Source organism: Colossoma macropomum, unplaced genomic scaffold (assembly GCF_904425465.1).
Source record: "Colossoma macropomum unplaced genomic scaffold, Colossoma_macropomum, whole genome shotgun sequence".
NCBI lineage: Eukaryota > Metazoa > Chordata > Actinopteri > Characiformes > Serrasalmidae > Colossoma > Colossoma macropomum.
This window is the reverse complement of record NW_023494799.1, coordinates 28,809,320-28,836,753: the sequence shown is the minus strand read 5'-3', so window position 1 is coordinate 28,836,753 and position 27,434 is coordinate 28,809,320. Positions and strand designations below refer to the sequence as shown.

Sequence of the window (27,434 nt, the reverse complement as noted above, 5' to 3'; positions counted from 1 at the left end):
ATATATATTTGAACTTCAGGAAAAATGCTTTTGTACTTGCATATTTTTGTCACCCCTTCAGCCTCAATACAGTTCACAGATATTCTGCTTAAAGCTGTATCATTTTAGCAAGTAATATTCGAGTCTTAATATGCTATATTCAGGCAAGAATGCAATGAAATGCCTTATTTACAAGCAGTAAACAAGAAGGTAAACTTTTATCAATTTTGTATCCAAATGAATTACTAAAAGCAGCAGGCTACACGGTTTGGCATTTCTTTTTTAACAAACTATAAGCAAATTATTCACGTAGTGCTTTTAACTGCATAAGCAGAACAATTTCTAGTGCAGGAGACAACGTTAACCAGAGCAATAAAATGATGTCACAAGCTGCTCTCATGGCCCACGTCACTAACAAGGGCGGGCGTTGGCTGAATACGCGATCAGCTATTGGCTACCATAACCGTTCATCACATTGTACGGCTCTCCCATTGGCTACTCCGCTGCGGGTTTATCTCCCCATCTCATGCTGCTCCAGTACGCGTCGCGACTTATTCCTCTACCGTCTACGTCCGCCGAAGTATATAGTCCACCACGGCGGTGCTGTTTTACGATGGGTTCTCAACTGTAGACAACTGCATTGTGCGTTTCAATCCACTCTTCTCACTGCTCTATTTATTTCGCTTCTTAACAACAGGGCGCCAAAAATCTTGGTCCTCCTCGGAGTATTTGAAACTGGACACCGCTGGCGTTTGAGGCCCCTCTTTTCCGCGCGGAGGAATACGTTGTTGCTGCTGACAATGTGGATGGAGGTGGTTAAGATGTCTACTAGAAGAATGAATTCATCTCAATTGTAGCAACAAAAAAGAGGGGAGTCGCGAGAGAGGCTGTTTGGATACCGACTGTTTACTTTCGTGTTTTTTAAGCGTGGATTTTCTATCGAAGGATGTTTAAAGCGGAATTCGGAGACGTTTCGCGGTGATACGACGCTTTTCTCTGCGCCGAGGTTCAAATTCTCCTCTTCAAGTTTGTTGTTTTTTTTTTCTTTCCTCCTGCTAAGAGTCAGCCTTTGCTATATAGCCACTGGATGTCAAACATCTGATAAAGAAAGGTGAGCAGGCTCGGTTTTACTTCTTTCTGCACTTGTTTTTGTGCGGTATACTCTATTTACTTAAACCCCCGTTTAGGTTAGGCTGGGGAGTCACTTATTGTTGTGTGTTAAACTTCCAATTTCCCTTCGAGTAAGTTTTCTTATGGGAAGTGGAGGAGGGGGGCCATGCCGGGGTTTTGTGTAGAGGGGCTGAAGTGGCCTCTAATCAGTTCTATCTCAACTCCAATGACTCTTTTGTTCCTTTTATCAATATAAGGATTTAGGGGTTAACTTTGTTTGACTGCTATCCTGACCTACCAGACCACTGGTTGTCACTTGCAAGTCATTTGTGAGCATCTTCAACGTGAATTTCGGGCAGCTAAATTCGGTTTGTTCACCAACACTCACTCAGCAGAGAGCTGAACTCACAGCCACTTTTTTCAGCAGTCGTTAAATGACTAATAGGCAAGTCTCACATTTTTGGCAGGAAATTCCTCTTGCTCCCCCCTCTTCCCCAACCCCCACTGTCTGCTCCCTCGGCTCCATCAAATAATTTCTACGAGAAAAAGTTGACGATCTGACGTCGGACGAAGGTGAAGCTGGCTTTACTCGTCAGCTTCTTATTCGACTTTTCCCGTTCCACCTTAAATGGTGCAGCAGTTACGCGCCAGAATGCAACTGCTGCACTATTTAAGGTGGAACGGGAAAAGTCGAATAAGAAGCTGACTTCAGCCTCGTTAACGTTGGCTAGTTTGGCAACTCCGTAGATGAAGTTCATAACATGAAGAGCAAGGCTAACCTAAACTTACCCCTCACACTCAGCCTGCATGTTGAAGAAATGCTTATAACTGAAGCTCCTCCTTTGATGTCTGCAATGTTGGCCGTGTCTTAGTGTAGGTTGTTCTCATAATGTCGTGGACAAACCGGTGCAAAATGAAGGTTTATGACCTCTTTGCTGTTGGAAATGGTAGCTAACGGAGTAGAATGAGTTTACAACCCGGTATAAATATTTACATTGTTCCAGTCTGGGCAGCTCGCCCTGCCTATACACAAAGAGGGGAAATGGCATTAGTTAAGAAATATCGCCACACTAAGAAAATGTTTATGTTTTTTAATGCCTAGTTTGCATTCTCTATCTTTTAAATCGTATTTCCTTCGGGTGATCCGGGCTGCACTTCAAATAAAGGGGAACTCCGCCGATATTTCTACATTTTTGCATAGTTAAATGGGTATCATGTCAACAGACTCATTCAGAGTGGTTTGGGATGAAATGTTCAGCTGTAGAGAGTCTTACAGATTCAGAATTGTTCACAGTGGTGGTGATAGGAACCAGAGGTCTGAGGAGTTAAACGCCTCTTAAAGCTTCCTCCCAGAAAGTTAGAACATGAAATGTTTATGAATGTGTCTGAAACATATTTTAATCAATTTATTTTAGTCAATTTGTGGTGGAGCTACACATGAAAGGTTTTCTAAGGAAAAATAGTCCCCCTAAAACTTATTTTTTCAGATTTGCCATTATTTTACCAACATCAGCATTGCATAAACAAACTCAGAAGACATGTGTAAGTTCACTGGTGGTTTTTAAAGGTAAATAAAATGGCTATGTTTTTGTTGTAGAGATTACGACCCCTGGTTCCTATCACCCCACTGTAAAGCAGTCTGAGTCTCTAAGTTTCTCTGCAAAGAACCATTTCACATCAAACCACTCTGACTGACTTGATTTCTATCTCAACCAATGAATTATATTGGAATTTTGAAAAATTGGTCAAATTTTTGTTTATCATGTTGTTGTTTTGTTATTCATATTCCACATAATTTTCAGTGCTTTGCATTTTTGTGGTGAGTTTAATAACAACCCAAATGGCCCTCAGCTTCAAAACAGCTCACGAAAAAATCAAAATTGCACAATTTTGTCCTCAACCCAAATACAACCAAGACATGTTTAGTGTCTGAAGTTTGCTGCTTTGGTCTTGCACTGGAGGTGTCTGTCACTGGATAAGATTTTGAGTGACGCAGACGTCCATTACTTGTTAGCTACAGTAGCCTTGTAGTAAAACTGTAGAAGCAAACATCAGGCACCAAACATGTCTTGGCTGTTCCACTGAGTTCGGGGTTTAGGGAAAAATTGTGCAATTTTTATTTTTCGATTAATCTGTCCTTTCCATATTACTTTTAGCTTTTCACAAGGCCCATCAGAGCACACACTTGAAAGGGTTTCCATCTTTCTTTAGCACTGTTATCATTGTTGAGAAAGTGATGCCATTTTGCAGAGGCAAAGCTCTTGACCTGAGCGAGAGGTTTTGATGGAGACTTTTTATGTGGAAGACCACAAATTGGCAGAAGAAATTCCTTCCCCTTTTGGCTTTCCACCGTGCTTTTAAGTGCAAGTACTTGGTTGTGTGGAGGTCTGTCTCGCCACTCTGTTGTAGGGCACTCTGTCTTGAACTAGGCCTGATGACGACAAACAGTTAGTTTGATGGAAGCATAAGAATGGAGGATGTGTGCCTTAAGTTTTGTTATAATGGGCTATTAAAGTCCTCACTTTTATGCTTGGGATATAACAGGTCATGCCAAACTCTGCAGCCAGTTTGCTTTAAAAGCTGACTGACCAGTGGTTAAACTCTGTCTTGCCTCCTTATTGTGGTATATATGTAACAGAAATTAAGTAAGTATTTAAGTCTAGTCAGGTAAATAGTTATTTTTCATTGTAATGCAAGAGAGTTCTTATAGATTGGCTTAGTTTTTGTTTTGCTGCTAAATTGTGGTCCTGAACTTGTGATTGCTGCAAAGTGGTGGGAGAATGATTTGCTGATGTTAGCTTATTCCAGTGGATTACAAAACACATCTTAGTCTGATTTCTGCCGATTAAATACCACTTATATTTATTACGTATCGCCTTGGTGCAGGGAAACTTTTAATTCAACTACACAGTTTATAATACAGTTGTAGATAACTTTGGGTCAATGCAGAAGTAAAAACCAAAACCACAGTGTAAAATCGAGCCTGGTTTACCAGTTTGTCATTTTGATGTCCCTGCTTTGACGTTTAGCATTGAACAACTTGTTTTTTGTAAAAAAGAGGTTGTTTAATGTGCTTTTTGTCTTTTCCACTGCATGCTCTTCTCTTCAAGAGTTTAGTTTTATTCACGTTAGTTAAAACTTTCTCTTACAGGGCTCTTTAAAGACGGTGGGGCATGAACAAGCAGCAGGACCACACAATGGCGGTCGAAACAGATAAGGAACTCAGCGACCTCTTGGATTTTAGTGCGGTAAGAAAAAAGAGAGAATGTGGGGGGTTGGGCTAGGAGGTGGGCCTTGGTGGTAATGTGGGGGGGTGTTGTCTGGGGGTTTTGGGAGTTTGGAGTTTGGTTGAGGGCACACTAGAGAAGTTCATTACCTGATTGCTGATTGAGGCTCTGCGTTTAGATTACAAGCTTGTTGAAATGTGTATGTGCTCTGTGTTTTTGAATTGAAAGGCTGTGGGTCCATGCTGTGTCAGAATTATGATTGTCAGACCCTTTTTCACTTTGTGATGATGATGATGATGATCTTCACTCTTGGTTCTTTTCCTTTTAGTGACAAAAGTGCTTGCATTCAAGCCATCGGCAACAGTTTTTGTTGTATGAAACTGTTAGACATGCGTTCCTGATCTAGGCAGGTACACAAAGACATTTTACGGCGACATGCAAACATTTGCTGTCAATTTTGCCCCTAGCAGCACGCAACATCTATGCAGCAAGACAAGATTGTGGCAAAGAATCTCGCATGGAAACTCACCTCAGTGGATGCAGTGTGGAATGTTTGTTGTGCTCAGATTGAGCTTAATGGTCAAGCAGCAGTTTGTGATTTCTTTTCATTATGCCTTTTGAACATTTCTTTTAAAACCATTCATTAGAGTAAGATTATGGTTGGAATATAGGTCATTATGGCAACTGTTGGAAAAAAGCTAGCAAGCGTGTTTTCATTTCAATTTGTAGAACAGTTTGCTGTGATGGAAATCTGTCTTTTTTTTCTTTTTAGTAATATCAGGAGGTGCAAGTGTTTGAATCCTAATAAGGAAAACATTGTATGGCTAGAACAGTGAGACTGCAGTCATTCCACATTTTTCATTCCAGTGAAACTGCTTAGACAGGCCTAACCTCAAGAGATTTGCTGGCTACATATATTAGAGACTCTGCTCTGTCATCAGGTTTACTGTAGTTTACAGATGCAAAATGAGGAAACTTAGGTTAGCAAAGCTTACCTGCCAATATTGATCACTTAATCACACTAAAAGCTTTGGAAACTTGACGCATACAATATTAGATTCTAGCCCTGAGTGTTTTAGGATGGCACTGATGAATTCACTGTTCATTCGTTCATCAGTTGGGGTGCCTTGAGTTGTTTCTGTAATGACAGAAATATGAGAATGAGTAAACCTAGTAGAAGATGTGGGTTGTGTTTGGTCATGCTTCTTCATGACCAAATTAGCATTGTTTTGCTTTGACATCATGACATGAACGGAGTAGAAGAATCTAAAGTGAAAGCCACTTATTCTCTAACATGAAAGACGCTAATTTTCTTTTTAAACTTTCACAGTTGGAGCAATGCATGGTTATTGTCTCTTTTTTGAGGTTTTTGAGGGTTTAAGTGCCTTGCTCAAGGGCTTCATGTCAGTGATTACAGCAAGGGCAAAGACATTAGTACCTGTCGCCCTCTGGAAGGATCCCTTTGGCCAACCAACTGGGATACATGCCAGCATTTTTTTTTTTCTTCTTTTCTTCAGTGATATTGCTTTTCCCAATAATACTGTGCTATTCTGTAAAAGTACTGTAATATTTAAATCCTGGTTTTGGCAGATTAAACACTTAATCAGCATTGGTTGATTTGGAGAAGTAATATAATAATACATTTTTATGCACTGACTATATATTGTGGGTGAGTAAACATGCACTTTTTTGAGGTAAATTGCTGGTAAATTGTTCCATTGGTTCTCTAAACATTAGTAATAGACAATGTTTTCTTTAAATAAATACATTTCTTGCATGAGAACATTTAACTGACACTGGAGCTTAAAAACACTAACATTATGGCTAAAGCTAACTATGCTTGAAGGAACCGAGGAAAGAGTAATGTTATGGCTGTAAGCCTTCGGCATTGGCCCAGTTCATTGTCAGTCCTTCTACGTCAATTGTGGGGAAGACATTACTTATTTTAATAGAAACACTGTTGTCACCAATATTTTATGTCTAAATGTTATACATTTAAATACATGTAATAAGTTATAGAAATGGAAATTTATTTTCCATAGTGTCCCAGCATCAGTTCATTCATAGTCTTTGTGTTGTTTTTTTATTTGTGTGCTGATTACACAGGGGTCTTCATTGCAGAGAAAATGTAGTAACATAATATTGCCATATACATTATTTATTGAGAAAACAAACACAAACCAACACATAAATAAATAGGTCTGTAATTCGGGATCTGTGTCCGGCTCTGTTGTTTGAGTGTACCTGTTGATATAGGCCTCTGTGTTACATTACTTCTGTGTCCTTTCTTTCCTCCAGATGTTTGCGCCCCCTGTGGCCAATGGAAAGAACAGGCCAACCACACTTGCCAGCAGTCAGTTTGGTGGTTCAGGTAAGATTGTTTTCTCTGCCACCTCAAAATATTAGCCTTCTCTTTCTATCAGTTGTTCTTTCTGTCTTTTTCTCTTTTGTGTAATATTAATATGTAGCATATAATTGTTAATATTGTGTCTACCTCTCAACATGCATCATAACTTGAGATTGTTATTTGAAGTTGAAAGGTCAAGTTAAGGGCCCTTCTTTGAACACATTATCTTTTTTTGCTTGTTTGACCTCCTTTACTTCCCATTCTTTGTGTTTACTCTCGTCATTGGTGAGCCTGGCACCACATCACATGGTTCTGCAATCTTAGAGCTGTGTTAAGAGCTTGAGGTGTCCTTGCATTTCTCTCAGACTTTCTCAGGCATGTGTGCTTTTCTCCCCATCGACACACCAAACATCTCCCTGAATAAGAACAATCTGAGAACAAAGGGTTAAATGAAGGACTTATGGTCTCCAAACGATTCCCCCACCCCACGGCATAAAACACTCCTCCCCCTGAACAACAGAGCACTTTCTCCCCCCACCGACTCGCAGGAAACGGCTCTGCTCAGAAACAAAGCCTCCTCCATGCCCCCTACTATCTCTGGAGCTCCCCACCAGCCCAGTGTGAAGATAGCAGAGGACGGTCTGAGAAAGATCAGTGGAATATTTCTCAGTTTAGGGCTTACTTAAATGGTGTTTATTTAACGGCGACAAACTAATCTCTCAGTTTGAGGTCGTGTCATGAAAGCTTCCGATTGATACCAGGGTGACCTGGCCTTATGAATATGTCTGGGGTTGATAAGAAATAATAAACAGGTTGTTGTAAAAAGTCGTTTAAGATGCTGCAAATTACAGATATAGAAAAACAGACAGCGGCAGCATAATTTGCTAAATGTTTGCTTAAGTCCTTCACAACTGCAACATTTTTATGTTCAGGTACAGTTTTGCACCTTATCACTTGGTGACAAAAGCCTGCAAAGAAAGCGGCACACCTGATTCTAGATCAACCGTACTTTGTTTACTAGTGATAGGCATTAGTTGACCACAGATTCTCTAACACACATACTTTGGTGTTTTCATTCTGAACATGACTTGTCTGCAGAATAACTTGAACATCCTTCATTGGAGATGGTTTGAAGAGAATTTATTTAAAGTAACTGACAAAATTACACATATAGAGAAAAATCTGATAGCGCTAGCATCATGTTTGCTGAAATGCCTCATGACAGCAAGATTTCTATATATATCTCCAGGGTCTGTTTTGCTCCTCGTAGTGACAAAAGCCTGCAAAGAAAGCGGCACACCTGATCTTGGGTCTGTCATCCTTTCATAGGATGTTTACAAACCTGTCGACAAATAGCAGTATCCTAATATTGGCAGCTGGTTTTATGTGTTTCTAGAATAAGAATCGTTGAGACTTATTAACTAGTTTGAACGGAAAAAACATGCTGAACAGTTTGAATGCAGGAGAACATTATAGAACAGTGTGATTGGGCTAAATAACCTTTCTAGAGCTTTTTGAAAGATGGAAAACATTGTAGAGTCTCCCAGTAGACTCCCAATGCAACCCAATGTTTGGGTTTGTTGGAGAACTTTGGGTCGTTGTGCTCTGGTCTTGAGAAATGAATATCATCTTGGAAGAAGTAATGGCCTTCCAGTTTGCATCTGTTCCTCAGGACAAAAGTGCTCGGAAGGGTGCTAATTGCATTAAACCCCTGCTCCCCCTCCGCAGTGTGTTGGTGGAGAGTCATCTTTGCGGGAGAGCTTCACCCCGAGGGGGCTCAGCCAGGCGTCCTCTCGCTCACCTCCACAGCTGCCTGTCTCGTCACCCGCTGAGGCCAGCGTTAAGACAGGACAGAGCCCATTTCCCTCTTTCTCACACCCTGCCACCCTATTACACGCTCGGACACCTGAACTCTTTAAGCTGCAGGCTTGTTGTTTAGTAACTACTATATTATACTAACTCTAGTAACTACTGTAAAACTAACATGTTATTTATGTACCGGAACAAACTAAAGTGTGGGCCCACAAATGGGTCCTTGCAGTTTAACTGTTTAAAGAAAAGTACTGGTTTCTAGTTTCATGCTTTGCTCGGGCCAGATTCAGAGGATACTTTGGCTGCTGGGTGATTGTCTTTGTTTCCGTTCTTCGCCAAATTAGATTTAACATTTATTCTGATTGCTTAGGTGTAGGAATTTGGTCTTAAAAAGTGTTGTCAGGGGTTTTAAGGTGTTTTTCTGCTCTCAAACTCTCAAGACATCACCTAATCTAGTTAGGCTTACCAGAACGGATGTTTATCATTTACATGTTTAGCCATGCAAGACATGGTAAGCACTTACTGAAACTGAATGAATGGTTAGGAAAGCTTGTGGTGCAGTATGCTTTCCTGTATTCATTTCTCAACAAGACTGTTGGCTAAAGTTTAGCCTGCCTTAAGACTACCAGCACTGTGAATCGAACTGTAAATAGGGCTGGGTTATATGGGGAAAATATAATCATTTCAAAACATTTCCAAGATGTACAGTGTATATATTTAGTTTTTCTGAAGTTTAAGTTTTAACAGGAATCAAAATCTATCGGTACAGTGATTACAGTAATTACAAACAATATGTTACCCATCCTGGTCTGCGCTAAACCCAATTAATCAGGACCAGTTATGCTTTTTTTTTTAAACGACACATGCAGCTGGTCAGTGCTCTGGACAGACAATACTGCTACATATATACTCAGTAAAGCATATTATCATGTAATGATAAATATTGTTGTGTTGCCCAGTCCTATGTGTAAGTCATTTTGTCTGCAGAATTACAGCAACTTTGCTGTCATCAGCTGTATTTCCTTTTAATGTTTAGACTTTTATTTTTTTTATTTATTAAACATTTATTTTTTTGGCAACTTCTACTAGTTTTGGGGGAGAAGCTGCAGTTAAGGGAAAAGTATTTACATTGGGCTGCACAGTATATGTTCATTAATTATTGTTTTGATGTTGTCCTTTGCATTGCTGATGTCTCAGAAGGCTGCAATACATTAATGAGCCATCTAGACAGTAACAATGGTTTTTACTGTGTGCTGTGAACATCTTGACCAGTTACAGTTTCAAAAATGTGGGTAGTTACGATTTTCATGTAATCCAACAAAAGTAAATTATTTTGATCAAAATTAGTCCAGGGCAGTTCTTTAACGCGTGACATTATCTAGCAGTATATGGTAATCACGGTATCTAGCGATGTAATCGCAGTACGAGAATTTTGTCCATTGTGAAGCCCTAGTCTAATTAACTTTGTGAGTATTCAGAGGTTCTTCATAGACCAGTACTCTTTAACTCCTATAGAGCTGCCAAAGATCTGCCATAGCTGCCAGTGAAAGCCTAAATTCAACCCCCTGTGATGCTCAACCTTCTTATGACATTGCTGTCGTTTCATACTCCCTCTGAATCTGACTTTCCATTCCTTCATGTTCCCACCTAAAATGATTTTTATATGGCGGATTCTTTCACGAGGCCGGTCGGTGCCCGCTTCATTTGCCATGCTGCCTGCGTAGGCTCCATAGATCACGGCTGTCAGCGTGGATGTCGCTATTTGCACTGCTTTGTTAGCTTCATCACTCATGCTCAGCCTTCAGCCGCCGTGCTTGCCGAGACCCCCTCTTCCCTCACACATTTTTAATTAGACCTTCAAAAAAAAAATCAAAAGGAGAATATGAATATTCATAAAGCAACTGCATTAATATGCACAATTATGCAAATCAGCATGCAATTAAGCTGTGTGTCTCTAGAGAGCTTTGCGAGCATTAAGGCATAAGACAGGGAGAGAAAGGAGAGGCTTAGAGGAAATTTCTGCTCTGTATACTTTAAAAATTCTCTCATAGTGCTTTTGGAAACCGATACGTTGAAGCATTTCTCAGCCTTCTATATGTGAAGCTTAAGTGACTGAAAGCATTGCATAGGTGTCCATATTAAGCACCGAAACCTCTTTTCTATTCTCCCTATTAGACGCCGTTGCCAAAGCCATGTTAATGCTATTATAGCGATTCTTTGATCTGTTGTTTTTCTCTCTCCCCTTTTCCATAATTTTTTCATCCTAATGAGATCCTAATGAACGAACGATCTCTTTATGGTCACGGATGTTGAGGCTTGCTGAAAGACATGGGTTATTAGTACGGTGTGATGCCTTGGGATGAGATCCATTGCTTTGGCCTTTGAGGCTACAGCTCCTGTAATCGGAGCTCCACCAACCAAATGTCAAAAGAAGCCCATGTGAATAAACCCAGAAGGAACTTGTGTTTTTTTTTGTTTTTTTTTTTTCCCTCTTGAATCTCTGAGCTTCTCTTTACCGTCTGTCACTAACTCTCCTGGTGTTATGTGTGTTACAGGCTTGGACGAGCGCAGCAGTTCCAGTCCTTGGGCTGCTGGAGAGCAGGGCAGCCCTTCATTCAACCAGGAGCGGGTACGTATGAGCCCAAGACAGCAAATTCATTCACTTGTAAAAATAGAGGGATACTTCATCAGTAGTCATTAGAGCTGGACGATGTGGCAGAAATGTAATATTCAGCACTGTGTGTGTGTGTGTGTGTGTGTGTGTGTGTGTGTGTGTGTGTGTGTGTGTGTGTGTGTGTGTGTGTGTTTATGTGTGTGTATATATGTATGTAAAAACAGTACTGCACTGTATGTTTTTACAAACATGCAAATATATGATGTGTGTGTGCATGGCTTTGAGTCACTCTGTAAAGCCTGAAATAATAATTTTAGGTTTTGTGGGAGACTTTCTGCCCCCTTGTACGTTCTTATGTATTAGCATCACACACACAGGCTCATAGTGAAGGTCTGGCCCAGTGTTTAGGTCTTCAATGCAAATTCAACATTATACTGTCAAAGGTTTGATGATAGTAGTAGATGGTTCACTTACATCCTCTGAAGTGTTGACCGAATGCTCTCTCAATGCACTTGCAATCATTAGGTTCAGCTGCTGTCTGGTCTCCAAATCCCCAAAACTTGTGAAAAAAAGTGTGACACAGCACATGAGAGTAAAAGCTATGCACAGGAGCACTTTTCTAATTCTGTTGTTCTTCACACCAGCTTTGTCAGAAAATAACTGTTTCAGACTGTTACATTTTTAGCAATATAATATGGGCTAATAAGTGAAAATAACTGAAAAAACAGATATTTGGTTGATTTTGACAGACTAAGGTGATAATCAAGATGTCTGCAATGATCAGTTAGACTTTATAGCCCTAAAATAAACTGGAAGAATATGGTTGAATATGAAATGCTTGTCTTAAAATCCTCAATTACCAACATTGCTTAAAATAGATACATCATCTTTTGGGATGAAACCTTCAATTATAACAACACATAATGTAGGAGGTGTGCAGACTTTTGAAGAAAAAATATCAGATTGGTGCTCTCTGTTAGCCAGTAAACTTTGTTCCGATATTGGTATTGGGAGGGGAAAAGTCATATTGGCACATCTCTGTAATTTTCTGTATGTTTTTTTTTTTTTCAGAGTTACGTTGAAGGCTCACACTACAGCGAGCATGATGGGCTGTCTTCCCCATTCCTTAGCTCAGGGATCGGCGGTGGGTTTTACGTCTTGAGTTTTGTGTGTGTGCGTGTGTGTGCGTGTGTGTGCGTGTGTGTGCGTGTGTGTGTGTGTTTGTCTGTTCCGGTGATGCTAAGGCCACTGAGGCAGAAACTCTCCCTTGGGTTTAGACCAACAGTGGCTCTTTGTAGCTGAGCACTGCTCCAGCTTTAGGGGGGGAGGGCTCACACACAGCCTCCATGCAGTGGCATTGCTTTTTCTCACCATTTATTGTTCACTTTCAGGGTATGCTTCATAACTTGTCATCACAACAGAATGAATCATAAAACAATGAATCATTTCTGTATATGAAGCAGGTTGCAGTCACTGACAGCATTGCAAGGCTGTAAATGTTTATCATAAAAATCACTTTCTGAAACACTACTGTTTAATGTTAAAATGTACATAGCTTTTCAAGCTCATCTCTTTCTGCCACGTTTCTGTCATACAGTCGATTACCATAGTTAGTAATGTTGGCATGTTTCCCTGTCCTTAGTAACAGAACAGAAAACCAGTTGACTCAGGACTCATTTATAATAGAAGTTGCTTTAGCACCTGCCCATTAACTTCTTTTACAAGTGCATTTGAGTAAAAATTGAATTTCAGATTAGATTGAGAAACGAAAGTATTCTTTTAATGCTGTTATGGTTATGATCTCTGTATATTGTCGCTACCCAGCAAAAAAAATCTGTCTCTCTTTATTGATCTGTATTTTTATACATATTTTGAACACGACATCTGTCTTGTGAGAGTTTAGTAATGACTGGACCAAATTTTTCCCTTCTCCTGTAAATAACTCTTTTGGACATAGATATACTTGCCTATTGTATGTGAATGCGTGTATTTTTTTTTTTTTTTTCCCTTTCCAGGAAAAAGTGAAAGGGAACCATATTCTTCGTTTGGTGCCCAGGTAAGATAAAGCAGTACAATCTGGGATCAGTCTGGTGTGATTTAGTTTTTTTTAGTTAAAAACTCCTATGTGGTTGATCTGTTCAGTAATATTGCTGTTGTCTGCTCACTTCTGTCCATGTAGTCGGGGTTCTTGCCCTCGGACATTGTGATGGCCAGTGCCGATGCCATGTCTCCCTCAGGGCTGAAGTCTGCCTCTCAGTTTTACCCCTCATACACTAGCAACCCCCGCAGACGCCCTCCAGATGGAAACATCGGTATGAGTTATTCCAGTCCAGTCCAGCTGTTGAACTCTCAAATGAGTGCCCTGGCTGTGAAATATTTGGAAACACCTAGCTTTTCAAAATGTTTTTAATTCAAATTAGCATGTTTTCTTTGTTGCTTTGCAATACCTAGATATTCAAGACCCTGGTTTATTTTGAGGAAAACAGTATCATACATCTGAATTAGAGATGCATGATTTTATCAGAATCATATTGGTATCAGAACTTATTTGCTTTGTAGGTATATTGGCATCGGACATATGTTTAGATTCGACCACTATTTCAAACTGTTGTTTGTGTTTAATGTTCTTTAGAAGAGAAGGAAGTTTATGCGATACTGGGCTATTGTACTAAAATTTCCTTTTTTAAAGTTTATTGCTTTGGTAACCCTGCAGAAATAAATGTTAAATTTCTCCAAAATTCTAATCTGAGTAGATTTAATCTTGATTTCTACATTTCATAACTGTTTATTTATCTGCATTGGCAGATCTGTACATGAGAAAAATAAGCATCGGCCCAGAATTCCCATGTTGGCGCATAAATATTTGTGACAGTGTTTGTGATATTGCTACTTTGGGAATAATTCCAAAGGCCACATATGTTATCTTCTTGTTTTGACCTCAGCACTCAGCACTGGAAATGAGCTTATTTTATTATTAAGGCAAGAGCTTGCTCTTCAAACCAAGCATGGCACTGTGGTGGATGCTGAGTGCAGAGTATTGTAATACAGCATTAGTTGTTTAAAGTTAGCAGAATCTTTGCTGGCATTTCTTCTAGCCTTATTAAAAAGTAACAGTGAGAAAAATGTTAGTGTCCCATGCATTTTTACAGGCAGTGTAGTTGTGAGGAAAACTCCGTCTGACAGATTTGTGACCTTTTTCTGTTCTAGAAACTCAGCCAAAAAAGATTCGGAAGCCTCCAGGACTACCGTCATCTGTAAGTATAACCCTGTGGCAACTTTCTTTAAACACCCACCCCCACCTCTTACTGAACATGTTCGGCATCAATAGTTTTGAGACAGGAGTCATGCACTTACGCTGTTTAACAAAACCTCAGGTCCACAGTGAAGTGTGGTGTGCTATATTGTGGCTGCAGCTAGTGTTTTTGTGTCTATTGAATAAAAAGGGTGAGCATGAATTGGTGTAAATAATCGCTAATCTGTAATGCTCTGTAAACCTTTTATGCGTGCATAGGCTAACCAGGAAAAGTCCATTCTGAAAAAGTTGATCCAGCAATTTTCTGGTCCAAGGACTTGTAAGATTTCCAGGCTTTCATCCATTTTGACTTATGTGTTTAGCCAAAATTGGTAAATAAATGCCTCTTGGCAGGCATGAGGAAAATACCCCTGTTGTGAAGCAACATATTTAAACAAAGTCAGTGCAGGTCTTTTTCTCACTCCTACAGAAATGCACTTTCAACAGTCAAGGCTGCTTGTTGTAGCCAAAATAAAGACATAGTGCACTAACAGGAAGCTGTGGAAACTGTGATTGATGGTTAAACTAATCAAAAGCTACTTGGCAAGAGATTCTCTTTTACTGGTTTCCAAGGCCAGAATTGGATATGGTTTAATGACGTATGTTAATAATTTTGGCGTTGTTGCTTGTTGTAAGTGTTGCCATAGTCTTAAAGCCAAAAGAACTCCCCACGTGCCCTCCAGACAGTCCTCCCCCCATATGCCATCCCTCTATTGACCTATGCCTGACCACACGACATTGTCTTTCTCTCGGTCTTGCTACGAGTAGCGGGTCCGCCTTCTGCGCCCCATTTTTCTTCTTTCTTTCTTTCTTTCTTTCTTTCTTTCTTTCTTTCTTTCTTTCTTTCTTTCTTTTCTTCCCCCCTTTTTCTTCTACCCCCTCCCTTACAAACCTGTCTGAGCTCAGATTAATAGCTGCTGATGATCCCAAGCCCCCTTTCCCCTCCCCTCCCTTTTTGGAGCCCCTGCTCTGCTTGGGCTGGGTCTGCTAGGTAACTTCCTGTAGCTCAAACCATCCCCCATCCCAACAGTGCTCTAATACCTTAATGCCTGCGCTGAGTCCTCTAAGGCTGTAAGTAGGCTCTTGCAAAAGAGGAGTTCTGGACACTGGACGTTCCACCGTTTTTTTTTGAGAATGTGTCATGTATACATGTATAGCAGGCTCTTGCTTCCTGAGTTAATTTGGCCTTTTGTCACGTCTTTATTAAGGCTTTCCACCAGTTTTAATATGTTTACCCAGAGCTCTTACCGCAAAAAAGAAGTTCTTGGTATTTGGCCTTTTCCAAGGCTTTTGGTTGACGTTTTCAATTTGTTACTTTCCTTTGTGCTCTGTGGGTTATTTTTTTCTTTGTGGCATACATGCGTTAGTCTATGCCGTCCTTGTGAGTTTTTATTTTAAAACATAAAAAAAACACCTTTACACGATTTGAGAACAATCTGTCTTTTTGAGTTTTTTGGGGGGGAGCAAAGGAAGTGTCTCATTTTTCTCTTTGCAACCTCTTTTTCTCTGGCTTCCACGTGATCAAGCCAGTCTATTTTTTTCCACTTTTTTCCCCTCCTTCAGCAAGACCTCTCCCCTTGCTGCTTCTCACCACCTCCCTCCCCCCTTCCCTTTGCTCCTCTCCTTCTCCCCTCCCTCTCTCCCTCCACCCTCTCCTCTCCTCTCTTCAGCCCAGCTGCCTGTGGAGTTGGACTGGCTCCAGGAGCAGGCAGATGGCTCTGTAATTAGAAGTGCATCTCTCCATTCCCTTCCCACTTCTCCCTGTTAAATCAAATTACAGGAAAAAGAGAAATATCAGTTTGCTGGATTTGTCAGTTCTCCGCTGGGCTTCAAACGACCCCCTCCTGGTACACATGTACACGTGTGCAGTTTTATACACAGTCATACATGGCAGTGGCAGAAGTGCATGGTGGCCTATCATGTCAGAGCATGATCGTTTGCGTGTGGTGGTATGCGGTTGCTCTTGTTGGGTGTGCTGCAAAATACAATGCCACATTTTAAATGTAAGATTTAATGGGCCCGTATCTTATGTTTTTTGTTCTTATATTTTTGTTATTTCACTTATGATGTTCTTGTGGATTTATGTAATGAAAAGGCCGTAATTGTTTCTTACATGACATTTTCCAACCTTTCTTTATCCCTCAGAGTGAAACAGGTGGTTTTTATTACTGTACCTTTAAGAGAGAGTGAATGAACTGTGTTCTGACCTGCTGCTCTGTATTGTGCCTCATCCAAAAACAGTCTGAGTTGAAACACTCGTTTTAACTTCATTGCTAAAATGCTGTAGGCTGAATAGGTGAACATACATAAATGCTTCTGTTTCATGACATTACCAAAGCGATTTATTCAAAATGGGCCATTTTTGCAGCTTAGTTTCTGTATGCGGATTTTATGGCCTAGGGAGTGAACATTATGCTGTAAAACTTGAATAGTGTTTACATGCTGCACCAAACTCTCTTATTTAAATAAGGTCTTCGAAAATTATGGGCTCATGAATCTGAAAGAGCTGAAACCACAAGCTCTTTCAGCTTCCTCTACATTTATAGGAAGCTGTTTAACTTATTTCACTTAAACGTGTTTCAGTTTATTTCACTTGAGAACACAATGCCAAATAACTCTTTTGCAAATCCAAATTCTTCAAACTGTATAATTGCATAAACTATAATTTATCCACTTCTCACACTGTTAACCGTACAATATTCATGTACGTCATAACTGTCATCTACTTCAGTGCTTATAAACTACGTAACACAGATTTTACATCTGTAGTATAAATTGTAGATAATTTTGTGTATTTTATAGATTGATTCTCAAAGGGATCACAAGATGAAATAGGTGCCATAGATGTAGAGAATGCTTTGTGTGATCCTCTAGCATGGTAGACACTGAGGGTGCTTGATTTGGATGAGCTCTGAGAGATGGTGCCCTTTTGTGCGCGCCCACCCTCTCTCGCTCTTGGCTCGTGGGGGAGAGAGAGAGAGGATGCACAGACTGTGCCACAACACGGCTGTGGCTCCTTTCCCAGCATGCTCTGTTCCCAGTCCCTGCCACTTTAGCTGAGGGGGCACTGCGGAAACACTCGCACACGTCATTAACACAATAAATAAATAAATAAAATAAATCTGGAAGTCCTTGACAAACTCTCTGGGTACTGTTCTCTTCAATGCTGAATAGCTGAAGCATGCACAGCTGTGCAGATAATACTGTTTAGGTTTTTATTGTTTGTTCCCTTGAAGTGCAGATGCTGTTAGGTGCTTTAATATGTGGTGTTTATTTTATTTTTGTCCAGGTCTATGCCTCCACGTCTGGTGATGAGTATCCTCGGGACGGTGTAGGATATCCAGGCTCCAAAACGGATCCAGTGTACCCCGGCTCTTTCTACATGCAAGGTGCGTGCTTTTTGAGAAGTTAATGGAATTGTTATATCCTCAACAATAGTGTTGTTGATGTTGTTGATGATGTTGTTGTTGTTGTTGTTGTTGTTGATCATGTTTAACCCCATTTGAAAAATGCAGCTGCCCTTTTCATTTTGTTAACAATTAATGACCAGTAAATCAATAGAAGTGGTTTGAAAATATTTGGAATATTATTTTGTTGCCTGAACATACATTAAAATTATGAATTTCTCTTACAAAGATCCAGAGATTTCAGACATTTTACCCCAGCGCTGATGTGTATACATGTTTCTGCTGTAAATAATGAAATCAATTAGGTTGTGTAATTTATCTCTATGAATCTCTATTCATTAAAATGAATTTTTTTTTAAAATGTTATATTTGAGGAGTTTACTACATTAAATCAGCCTCTAAAGGTCACATCCATCCTCTCCTTTTGTTAACACAGAGAGCCTGCACCCATCCTCTGACCCCTGGGCATCCTCTGGACCTTTAGGCCAGTCAGGCTACTCAGCCATGCTGGGAAACTCTCCCCACATCAGCCAGCCTGGCTCCTTTACTGCCATTAATCCACAGGACAGGGTGGTAAGTCCTTCTCCACTGGATAATTCTGTTTAACTCTTTGCTGCATCACTGTGTCTAACAAGTGAGACCTGATTGTGTCTGTAGAAGCGCCAGCCGCTGCCTCTGTCCCCACAAAACTACCCTCTGCGCGGAGCTGACGTCAATGGGTTCCACTCAGGCTCTGGAGTTTACAATCACACATCCTCCATCAATGGAGCAGACAGCATTATGGGTACGACTCCTACACCATTTCTCTTTGAAATTTTTGGGCATACATTAATTGTACTGTGTCTTTAAAGTCACCATCAGGTTATATTCCAATCAGGTTTTCCCGAAAGATTCTTTTATTGTCTTTTGGAGCTGCCATAGGCATGACATTTTTCATGGTTCTTATAATGTGCTGATCCTAATTTATTCAAGAGCTGAGGCCGATTTTGGTCAAATCTATTTTTTCCATAGTACACCTGCTTCATTGATGTATGTGTTTTTCTTTAAATATTAAGAAGGTAAAAATGATTTGTGTAGGTTATACATATTTATAGTCTTTACATGTAAATTGTGACTGTAAGAACATCCTAATTAGGAATTATGGCTTTGAATAAAATTCAGTGTTGCAGCTACTTACTTTGTTCATTGCTAAGTATAATTGCAAGTCAAGCTTTACAGTTTGAACATGATCAGAACATGTTATTGTGTTATATTTGTGATTAAATGGCAAGTAGTAAGCTGTTTGTTCTCCCTCGCAGCCAGCAGAGGTTCAGCCACAGGCAGCTCGGGTGATGAAATTGGAAAGGCTCTGGCGTCGGTGAGTGAAGGTTTGGCCCTCAGGTCAATTTAGAAACGGCAGACAAAATATTACAAATATTTATTGTAAAATTACTAATTGTAAATTATAAATAAATGAGTGATGAATGGGATGAAATGTTGGAGAGCAGAATAATTGTCTTATGCTATGTCCTGGCATTTCACTTAGGCTAGCATCACCCTCAAACTGACCACAGAATTATATGTTATTATTTGAGATACTGATGGTATGTTTATTTATTTTAGATCTACCCCTCAGACCACAACAGCAACAACTTCCCCTCCACACCTTCCACTCCTGTCGGCTCCCCCCAGGGCATTGCAGGTAGGTCACGCGCACCATTTCTCTCCACCCATGCCCAATGTGCCTGCACTACTATGGTCATAGAGCCAGCTCATAGAATCCCTTAGAACGTCACTTCAGCATAAGTTCTGTTTTTTAGTATGCATGGTTAATAGTGTTGATGAGTAAAGCCTGATCCTAAAGCAGCACTTTGATGCTTGTGAATACATGCTTGGACTGTAAATGAGTGGCTACTTTTGACAAAACTCTGGAGTGCCCTCTGCTGTCCCAGTGGAGGTACTGCAGACTTGAAGCATGTTTTATGCTTGGCTACATTTTTTTTTCTGCAGGTGCATCACAGTGGCCAAGATCTGCAGGCCAGACAGCTCTTTCACCTAGCTATGAAGGTGGACTACATGCACTTGTGAGTCTTTTGCATTTCTTAAAAACATAAAACACATAAAACCCCAATATTACAGCATTTCGTTATAAATAGAAGATGTAAAACAACTGTGTGTGTAGTAAAATTGTTTGTTAGTGTGTTTGACTGCTTTATTCCCTCCCATCCTCAACAGCAGAATAAAATGGAGGACCGTCTAGAGGAGGCCATCCATGTGCTGCGCAGTCATGCGGTTGGTGGGGCCCACTCGGAAGTGCACACCCTGCTGGGTGCCGTATCCTCGTCCGTTCATAACGGAGCACTGGGAGGCCTCTCGCAGAGCTTCCCCAGTGCTGGGCTGGCTCTGGGCAACAGACATCCTTCCATGGTAAGGATGTTTGGCCGATGAGGACATCATTCTGCCAGCAAATGTCACCATATTGTCCTGAGTACTAAATTATTTGATGTGAAATTGGAATATAACTGTGTCACTTTAATGTTGTAACTAGAGAGGTTTTGCTGCTTTATAATTGTTCAGGGCAGGGGTGTCCAGTCTTGTCTGCACAGGGCTGGTGTGGTTACAGGTTCCCGTTCCGTCCAAGCAGGATCACAGCTGGTCTGTTGTTTAAAGACTGAACCCAATTGATAAAGCAAAAGTAAAATCGAGTGTGCTCCTTCTTGGTTAGAATGAAAACCTGCAGCACCACTGTTCATTCACTGCTAAGTTTGGACACCCTTGGAATAAGGGGTATTCAGGTCTGGTCTTGAAGGGTTGCGGTCAAGCACAGTTTGACAATTTATTATGTGCATTAGACCACGGTAAATGGTCAAACTTTGGAGTACGGCCCTCTTGGACCAGGGTTGAGTTGCCTTGCGTTTGTACCTCACGCAAAAAAGAACCTGAACTATAGTGTACACAGTAGTAAACAGCATAAATCTAAAATACACATTATAATCACATTAATGTCATAACATTTACAGTTTGCCAGCTGATACCCAAATAGGGTTTGCACACAATATATATTACATATATTAATGCTGGTTTCTGGTAATTGTTTTGGCCCATGTCTTTAGGGTGCAGGTCACCACGATGAGCCTGCATGCCTTCCTCCCAGCAGCAGCTTATTACAGACATCCCATGCCTCAGGCACCCCACAGCCTGCAGGAGCACCAGAGGGTTTCAGCAGTGAGTAGAAGCCTGATCTGACCTAACAGGGAGCTTTCAGATGTGTACCAAGCTGTTTTGTTGTGCTTTGTTTGTGGTTTGACGTTGGGTTCCTGACTGCAGGTTTGCCAGAAGGCATAGCCTCAAACAGTGCTGACATCAAGAGGGAAGACAAAGAAGATGACGAGAACTCTTCGGTGGCAGATAAGTCTGAAGAGGACAAGAAGGACACCAAAGTGTCTCGCACCAGAACAAGGCATGTCATCACTTACTGCTGATTTTGTATTCGTTACCCATGCTGAATTCAAATGGATGGTGAGAAGATTGAAAAAAATCTTTAAAATCTTGCATGATTGGAAACCTGAAGGTTTAAATCAGACCTCCAGAAAGTATGTCAGAGTGTTTTGATGTGTTTTTGAGCCTCCACAAAGGGCCAAACTCGTTTAAGAAGTGTCTGGGCTTATCCCAGACACGCTGCCTCCTCTCATGGTCTTTTTCCCCTCCCCTCCCCAACTCTCACATTGTTTTCAGAAAGGAGGCGTTTTCCCTCCAGACCCATTCAAGTGTTTCAGACCAAGAAGAGTAAGTCTATCTCCCACCATAGAATGCATTTGGGAAGCCCTATGATCAAGCAGTTCATACTCTCTATGTCTTGGAATCAGTTTTAATGTATACGGCATACACCCATTATGCTAAACACATTTCACACAGTTTTCAAGGGATTGTTCCCAAATGCTGGACGTTTTCTACAATTGGTGCAGACTTTTTCTTGATTTTTATAATTCATAGTGGTTAAGATAAACTCACTTGTGCTGGTGTAGGACTATGCAATAATGATTATTTATACTTGCATAAGCTGTCTGCCATACACATGCAAACTTTCACTTCTGCCCATTTTCATGCCATGGTTAAATTAGTGAGGTAAAATAATTCACTGTTAATAAGGGTAAATGTTTTTCCTCTTGTAGTCAAGATGATGATGAGGACCTGCCGGCCGAGGTGAAAATGGAACGGGAGAGGGAGCGGAGGGTGGCAAACAATGCGCGAGAGCGACTGCGCGTGCGTGACATTAACGAGGCCTTCAAAGAGCTTGGCCGCATGTGTCAGCTGCACCTGAGCACGGACAAACCGCAGACCAAGCTGCTCATCCTTCACCAGGCTGTCAACGTCATTCTTAACCTGGAGCAGCAAGTGCGGGGTCAGTACTGGCAACCTGTTTGTGCCTGCAAAATAAAGGGCTATTTTTGTTTTCCAAAGTTGATGTTAATTTTATAACCGTAACACTTACCTTTATAAAGTGTACTGTAATAAGCATGGCACAGTTTATATCTGACAACATCTGTTTTCTTATATCCTTTTTATCCTTCTCTGTCTGCTTTCCTTCAGAACGCAATCTAAACCCCAAGGCGGCATGTCTGAAGCGGCGGGAAGAAGAGAAAGTGTCTGGGGTGGTGAGTGACTCTCAGATGCAGCTGTCAGGCGCCCACCCTGCTCTGGGAGGAGATGGGCACAATCCCGTCAGTCATATATGATGGTAGGTCTTCAGATGTTCAGACTGATTTAATGATTCTGAACTTTTCTACAAGGTTCTTTTCTCCAACATTTCATCTTTACATTCAAATTATACTTTGAGTTCCTGTTGCTGGTGCTACACATAATAGACCCTGTACTTGTGTTTTTGCACTATGCACAATGAAATAAAACCACATTTTTTTCTAGACATTTGCTTTTACTTTTGCATTATGTGGGAAAGACTCCTTAATTGAACTTTTATCTTCCAGATCCAGCAGTTTTCTTGGCTCATGGAAGAAGTGGCCTTTTTTATCTCTTCCCTCATCCTCTTCAGAGTGCGTGTGCACACACGTGCGTATATAGACATGGAAAGTGTATCTATGAAATGTAAGAGGTGCATCTTCACACATCCAGAAACACACAAGAGTACTGCCAAAACTGACACAGCCCATTTTACCGCACTCCTGACCATGATTACCAGCGTAAATGTGAAGAACTCTTTCTCTGTATTTTTTTTTCTTTTGTATTTTTCTGCTTCCATGAAATGATGGAACACAGGGATAGTTGTGTCGTATCCACTATGGACATTTCCCACCCCACTGCTGAGAGTGAGAGGAGAAAAAAAAACTTAGAAATGTCTGAATTTAATCAAGGATTTGTGCCTAATTGTTACATTTTATAAGAGACACTGAAGCAAATTGCTTACTTGTGTGGAACAAATCTGTTTGGGAGTTGCTTGTATATGAGCAATGTTTTATGTAGCTTGGCATTCCCTACTTAAAGGTACAGTCTTACATGTGTTGTGCAACCAAACCCATGTGACGTGGGAGAGAACCTGTGGTGCTTTTGGGGACTACATATCCCACCATGCCCTGGTTCTGTGGTGGGAAGAAAGCTCACAGACCAGCTGAACTCATCGGACTCTAGTGAAATGAATATTTTCCATCCAGGCTGAGAGTTTTCAGTCTTGACGCACTCTTCAGAATTGTTTTTTTGCGTTGTGAGACCTTACATGGCTCTCACCATTTCACTGGCCACTGCCAGTCAGAGTAAACACGCAGCTCATGAATTCGTTCGGAAGGTGTCGGTCTACTCACTCGCAAGTATTTGGTACGTTTCTATGAAATAATTTCCTTTAGATCGCTTCTTCTCCCTCTGACACCAGCTTGCAATGTGTCGGCCTCATCATTCCTCCTTGTTTCTACTGTTCTTTGCTCCTATTTAAACCCATAGTGTCAGGCATCTCGGCCTCTTGTCAGCAACGTCTGCCGTTATAGATGAGGGAACTCTAAAACTGGCAGATTAAAAACCTGACAGTTTTCTCTCTTATCTTTTTGTCCTTCCAAAAATGTGTACCACCGAGATGAATGTTTCAGTAGAGGGCAGAAAATTATTTCCTTTGAAGAGGGGCATCTTTTACACACAGTGACCCACTCTCACTGATTGTTGCCAAAAGACTGAAACCTCGTACGTATGTCCGCCTCGCACATGCAAAAAGGATATTATTTCAACTTGAGCAAAACATAAGAATATATATAAATATAAATATATATATTTTTTGTTAGTATATACATTGTAGATTTTTAAATAAAAAAAATTACCACTATTAGTTTGAAGTGCAGAAAGTATATTGTGCGAGTGAGAGAGCAGGGACAAGTAAGATGAATTGAGTGGAGAAGTACATTTTCAAAACGGCCCCAGATTGTTTGCATAATGTTCAATTCAGGTCCATTCTATTCAGCTATGCTCCACCACCTCAACACGTGGACAATGTTTGTACATGTAACGTTTACTCAGTATTTTGCTGTGTTTAGGCTTCATTTAGTTCTCCTGTCGCAAAGGATGTGAAGGAGCGCATTGATTCTAATGTTAAAGAGTGCTTGGAGGCCTGTTATGTCAAAGCTTTTGTGATTTTTGTATGTTATTGATAGCTGAAATTCTTTCCTTTCATGAGGGAAGGTGGGTAACACAGTATGCCACTGTCTAATTACAGTTCCCTTCATATTGAAATGTTCTTATGGAATGACACAGCAACTATTGCCCAACTTTGTTTCAGTTTTGACTAAGGAACACATTATGCAACTGGTTTTGAATGTACATTCAAATATAGATTATATTCTTGTTTGCTATACACTAAATTACTGCCAGTTCAGTTCATATTAATTTTATTTCATTTCACAATATATATCTATCCATTTCTGGAAAAAAATCTGTTATTTTGTGTGATAACATGGTTGGTTTAGTATATGTAAGATAATAGTGTTAATTCCGTACAGGTATGCTGACAGTGGCCGTGTCCACAATTATAGACGTGTCCATAATGGGCACCATAATGACACACCGTCAACTACCAATATTTGTTTTCAAAAAGAGATTGTTGTGCATATCAGTTACTGGAAAAAATACATATAATTGACCTTTTTGAACATTTGCAATGTGGCCTTTTCACTCTCCAGACTCATTGAGAGTGGTGCCTTATCAGTGCCTGAATTATTATTTTCTTTTGATTTTTGATTTAACTGTCTTGAATTACTCAAAGTAAAGGCACGCCTATGAAGTTTCTCAACTGACATATTTCATTTTTAAGGAAAAAAAAGGATCAACCTTTCCATAAAGTTGTACATTTATGATTAGGCCTTTTTTGTGTGTTTTGTGAGTAATCTATGGACTCATCTTTTTGCTTACTTGTATAACCTTTTTTTTTTCCTTGTCTTGTCACATACTTTCCTGTTTGCTTAGCTCTGATGCTGTTTGGTTCTGAAGATATTCTTGTTTCTGTTTTGAAATCCCCATGGTCTAAAAAGCACATCAAAATATGGGAGAATACTCTTCCATGAGGAGTTTAAACACTAGACTGTTAGCAGTATTTACCACCAGCCAAATGGGCCCCCTCATAAACATGTCTTAGAAATGTCTCTTTATAGGAGTTTCTGTCCAGCGGTCAGCACAGACTGTTGAAAACTCTGGTTTGAGACTTTGCTTCAGATTTTTTTTAAGAAATAATGAAGTTATCTGACTTCTTTAAATGGGAAAACTGACATAAATCTGTATTATTTTTTTTTTCCTCTTTTGAATGCGTTAGGCGATCTTGCTCTGTCCCAGTACACTTGCTGCCCGAATAAGCTCAGAGAAGACCATCACTGCATCTTCCATTAAACCCATACGAAGTTTTTAAAGCACTGTTTACTGATCTGGTCCCACATGTGAGACACATTACAGCTGAGCAGAGAGAGAGAAAGTTATTTGTAGAGGGCAGTGCTTCAGTCTGACTTTGAAGCTGAATTTTGGGAGATTTAATGATTTTGTTCTTTTGAATTGTAAGACTGAAACCATTGTATTGTTTTCCATAAAACCCATTTCAAAGCTCTGAAAATGTTGACAAGCATAAACAGGCAGGGCAAAAAGCATTTCTGTTCAGTAGACAGCAAGTTGTGATATTTCATGGGCAGTTGTTCAGATCCTTCACACTGCAGCATTAACAGTATGTATTCTGTTTATATATGTTTGGAGTAAAAAAAAACAAAAAAACAAAAAAAAAAACAAGCACTGCCCAGCTTCTCCATCCTGAGACACAACGTTACATAACCTGGCTTCTTATACTTTCAGTAGGGACATGAACAAAACTGCTGTTGTGTCTTCAGAGTGCCTCCTTGTGTGTGCGCGCGCGTGTGCGTGTGTGTATTTTTGGTCTCTCTTATTTTGGTCTTCATTTTTATAAGTATATATATATATAAAGTAGGTATTGCGATCCTGTCCTGTATATAACAGTAATGTAGCAATAAATGTGCCATTTTTAATAACAGAAATATACATTTTTTTTCAATGTCTGGCTTTGAATCTTGTATACCTTGAAAAGAGTTAAATAAATGAAAACATTGTAATAAAAGTCTTATCATTGCTTTTAACACCCCCAATTTCCACCATGCCAAAGGAGAAAAGGAGCTTATGTATTAAATTGTAATATTCAGTTTAGCATTTAGTGTTTCAGGTGACAGAATGTATATCAGCAGTGATTCTAAAAGGAATTAACAAAACTGTTTAGAATGAATGTCTGCTAGGCATACACCACTGCTTTCAAGGTAGTAACTACTTCCATTTACTGAAGCAACATTATGATTTTAATGGATTTAAACTCTGAATATTTCCAAATGACAAAGGGCCTGCTTCTACTGAAGCATAACTGTATGTAAAGGAATCTACTGTTCCACGTGGCTTTCCAATCACATTTTTAAATTTAGTTGTAGTCTAATTTATAATTTCTGCATTGTTGTTTTTTTTTTTTTGACCTATGCATTTATTTTAGACCAAAAAGATCCTAAAGATGTAGCTAGAATATCAAAGTCCTGCGTTGATAGATGCTGCTGAATGTAATACGTTTTAATGCAGTTTTGCAGGAAACTGTATTTGAGGAACTTTTGGACTTAATCATTTTTACTCCTAATATTTTTCTAGCTGCTGTTGCTTCTTGAGTTGATTATTCTACTTCTGCTAGTGGCAGCTACTTTGCTGTTGCTCATACCTTTTACTTTTGCGCTTTAGCATTTTTTTATAGACCAGAAGGATCCTCAGAAGGGAAAAATAGCACCTATCAAACCTAATTTTCTATGTTATTAGATGCTGAATATACTACGAAACTCCTCTGCAGTTCTAATAAGGAAATCAGTTGTCTATACTACGTAGGAGTTTTTGAGCCTGATCCTGGTTGGTGTTTGTTTTATTTTTCTAACCGGCGCTTCCCGGGACACCGCGGGGACTTCAAGCAGGAATTAGACGTGTTAAAGCCGCGTCTGTGTTTTGGGTGGGAAGGAAGAAAGCCAGAGGTGAAAATGCTAAAACTTCTCTCCAAGTTAGTTGGACCAAAATACGTCTCCGTCGCAAGAGCATGGTAAGTTAAACTCTGAGCAGATCTGAACTGCATTTAGGAGAATAAAGAACGTTTGGTAAGCCAGAT

General features: G+C 40.1%; 1 protein-coding gene across 4 annotated transcripts; it reads left to right on the top strand.

Annotated features, from left to right (window-relative positions):
- Positions 1–537: 537 nt before the first annotated feature.
- tcf3b (transcription factor 3b) lies at positions 538–26,364 on the top strand. 4 transcript variants are annotated; one of them, XM_036586207.1, is made up of 21 exons: positions 538–1,090; positions 4,241–4,337; positions 6,615–6,687; positions 11,031–11,104; positions 12,161–12,233; positions 13,105–13,145; positions 13,269–13,401; positions 14,297–14,343; positions 17,671–17,770; positions 18,225–18,361; positions 18,446–18,572; positions 19,087–19,145; positions 19,391–19,469; positions 19,778–19,851; positions 20,006–20,194; positions 20,881–20,992; positions 21,095–21,227; positions 21,503–21,553; positions 21,940–22,169; positions 22,358–22,505; positions 22,753–26,364. In XM_036586207.1, exons 2-20 carry the CDS (start codon positions 4,263–4,265, stop codon positions 22,501–22,503), a joined length of 1,953 nt encoding a protein of 650 aa, XP_036442100.1. In that variant the 5' UTR covers positions 538–1,090; positions 4,241–4,262; the 3' UTR covers positions 22,504–22,505; positions 22,753–26,364. The 4 variants fall into 4 exon arrangements, with proteins under 4 accessions (XP_036442100.1, XP_036442098.1, XP_036442101.1 ...); XM_036586205.1 differs by having other exon boundaries at positions 20,003–20,194; XM_036586206.1 differs by having other exon boundaries at positions 551–985; positions 20,003–20,194.
- The last annotated feature ends 1,070 nt before the right edge of the window (positions 26,365–27,434 follow it).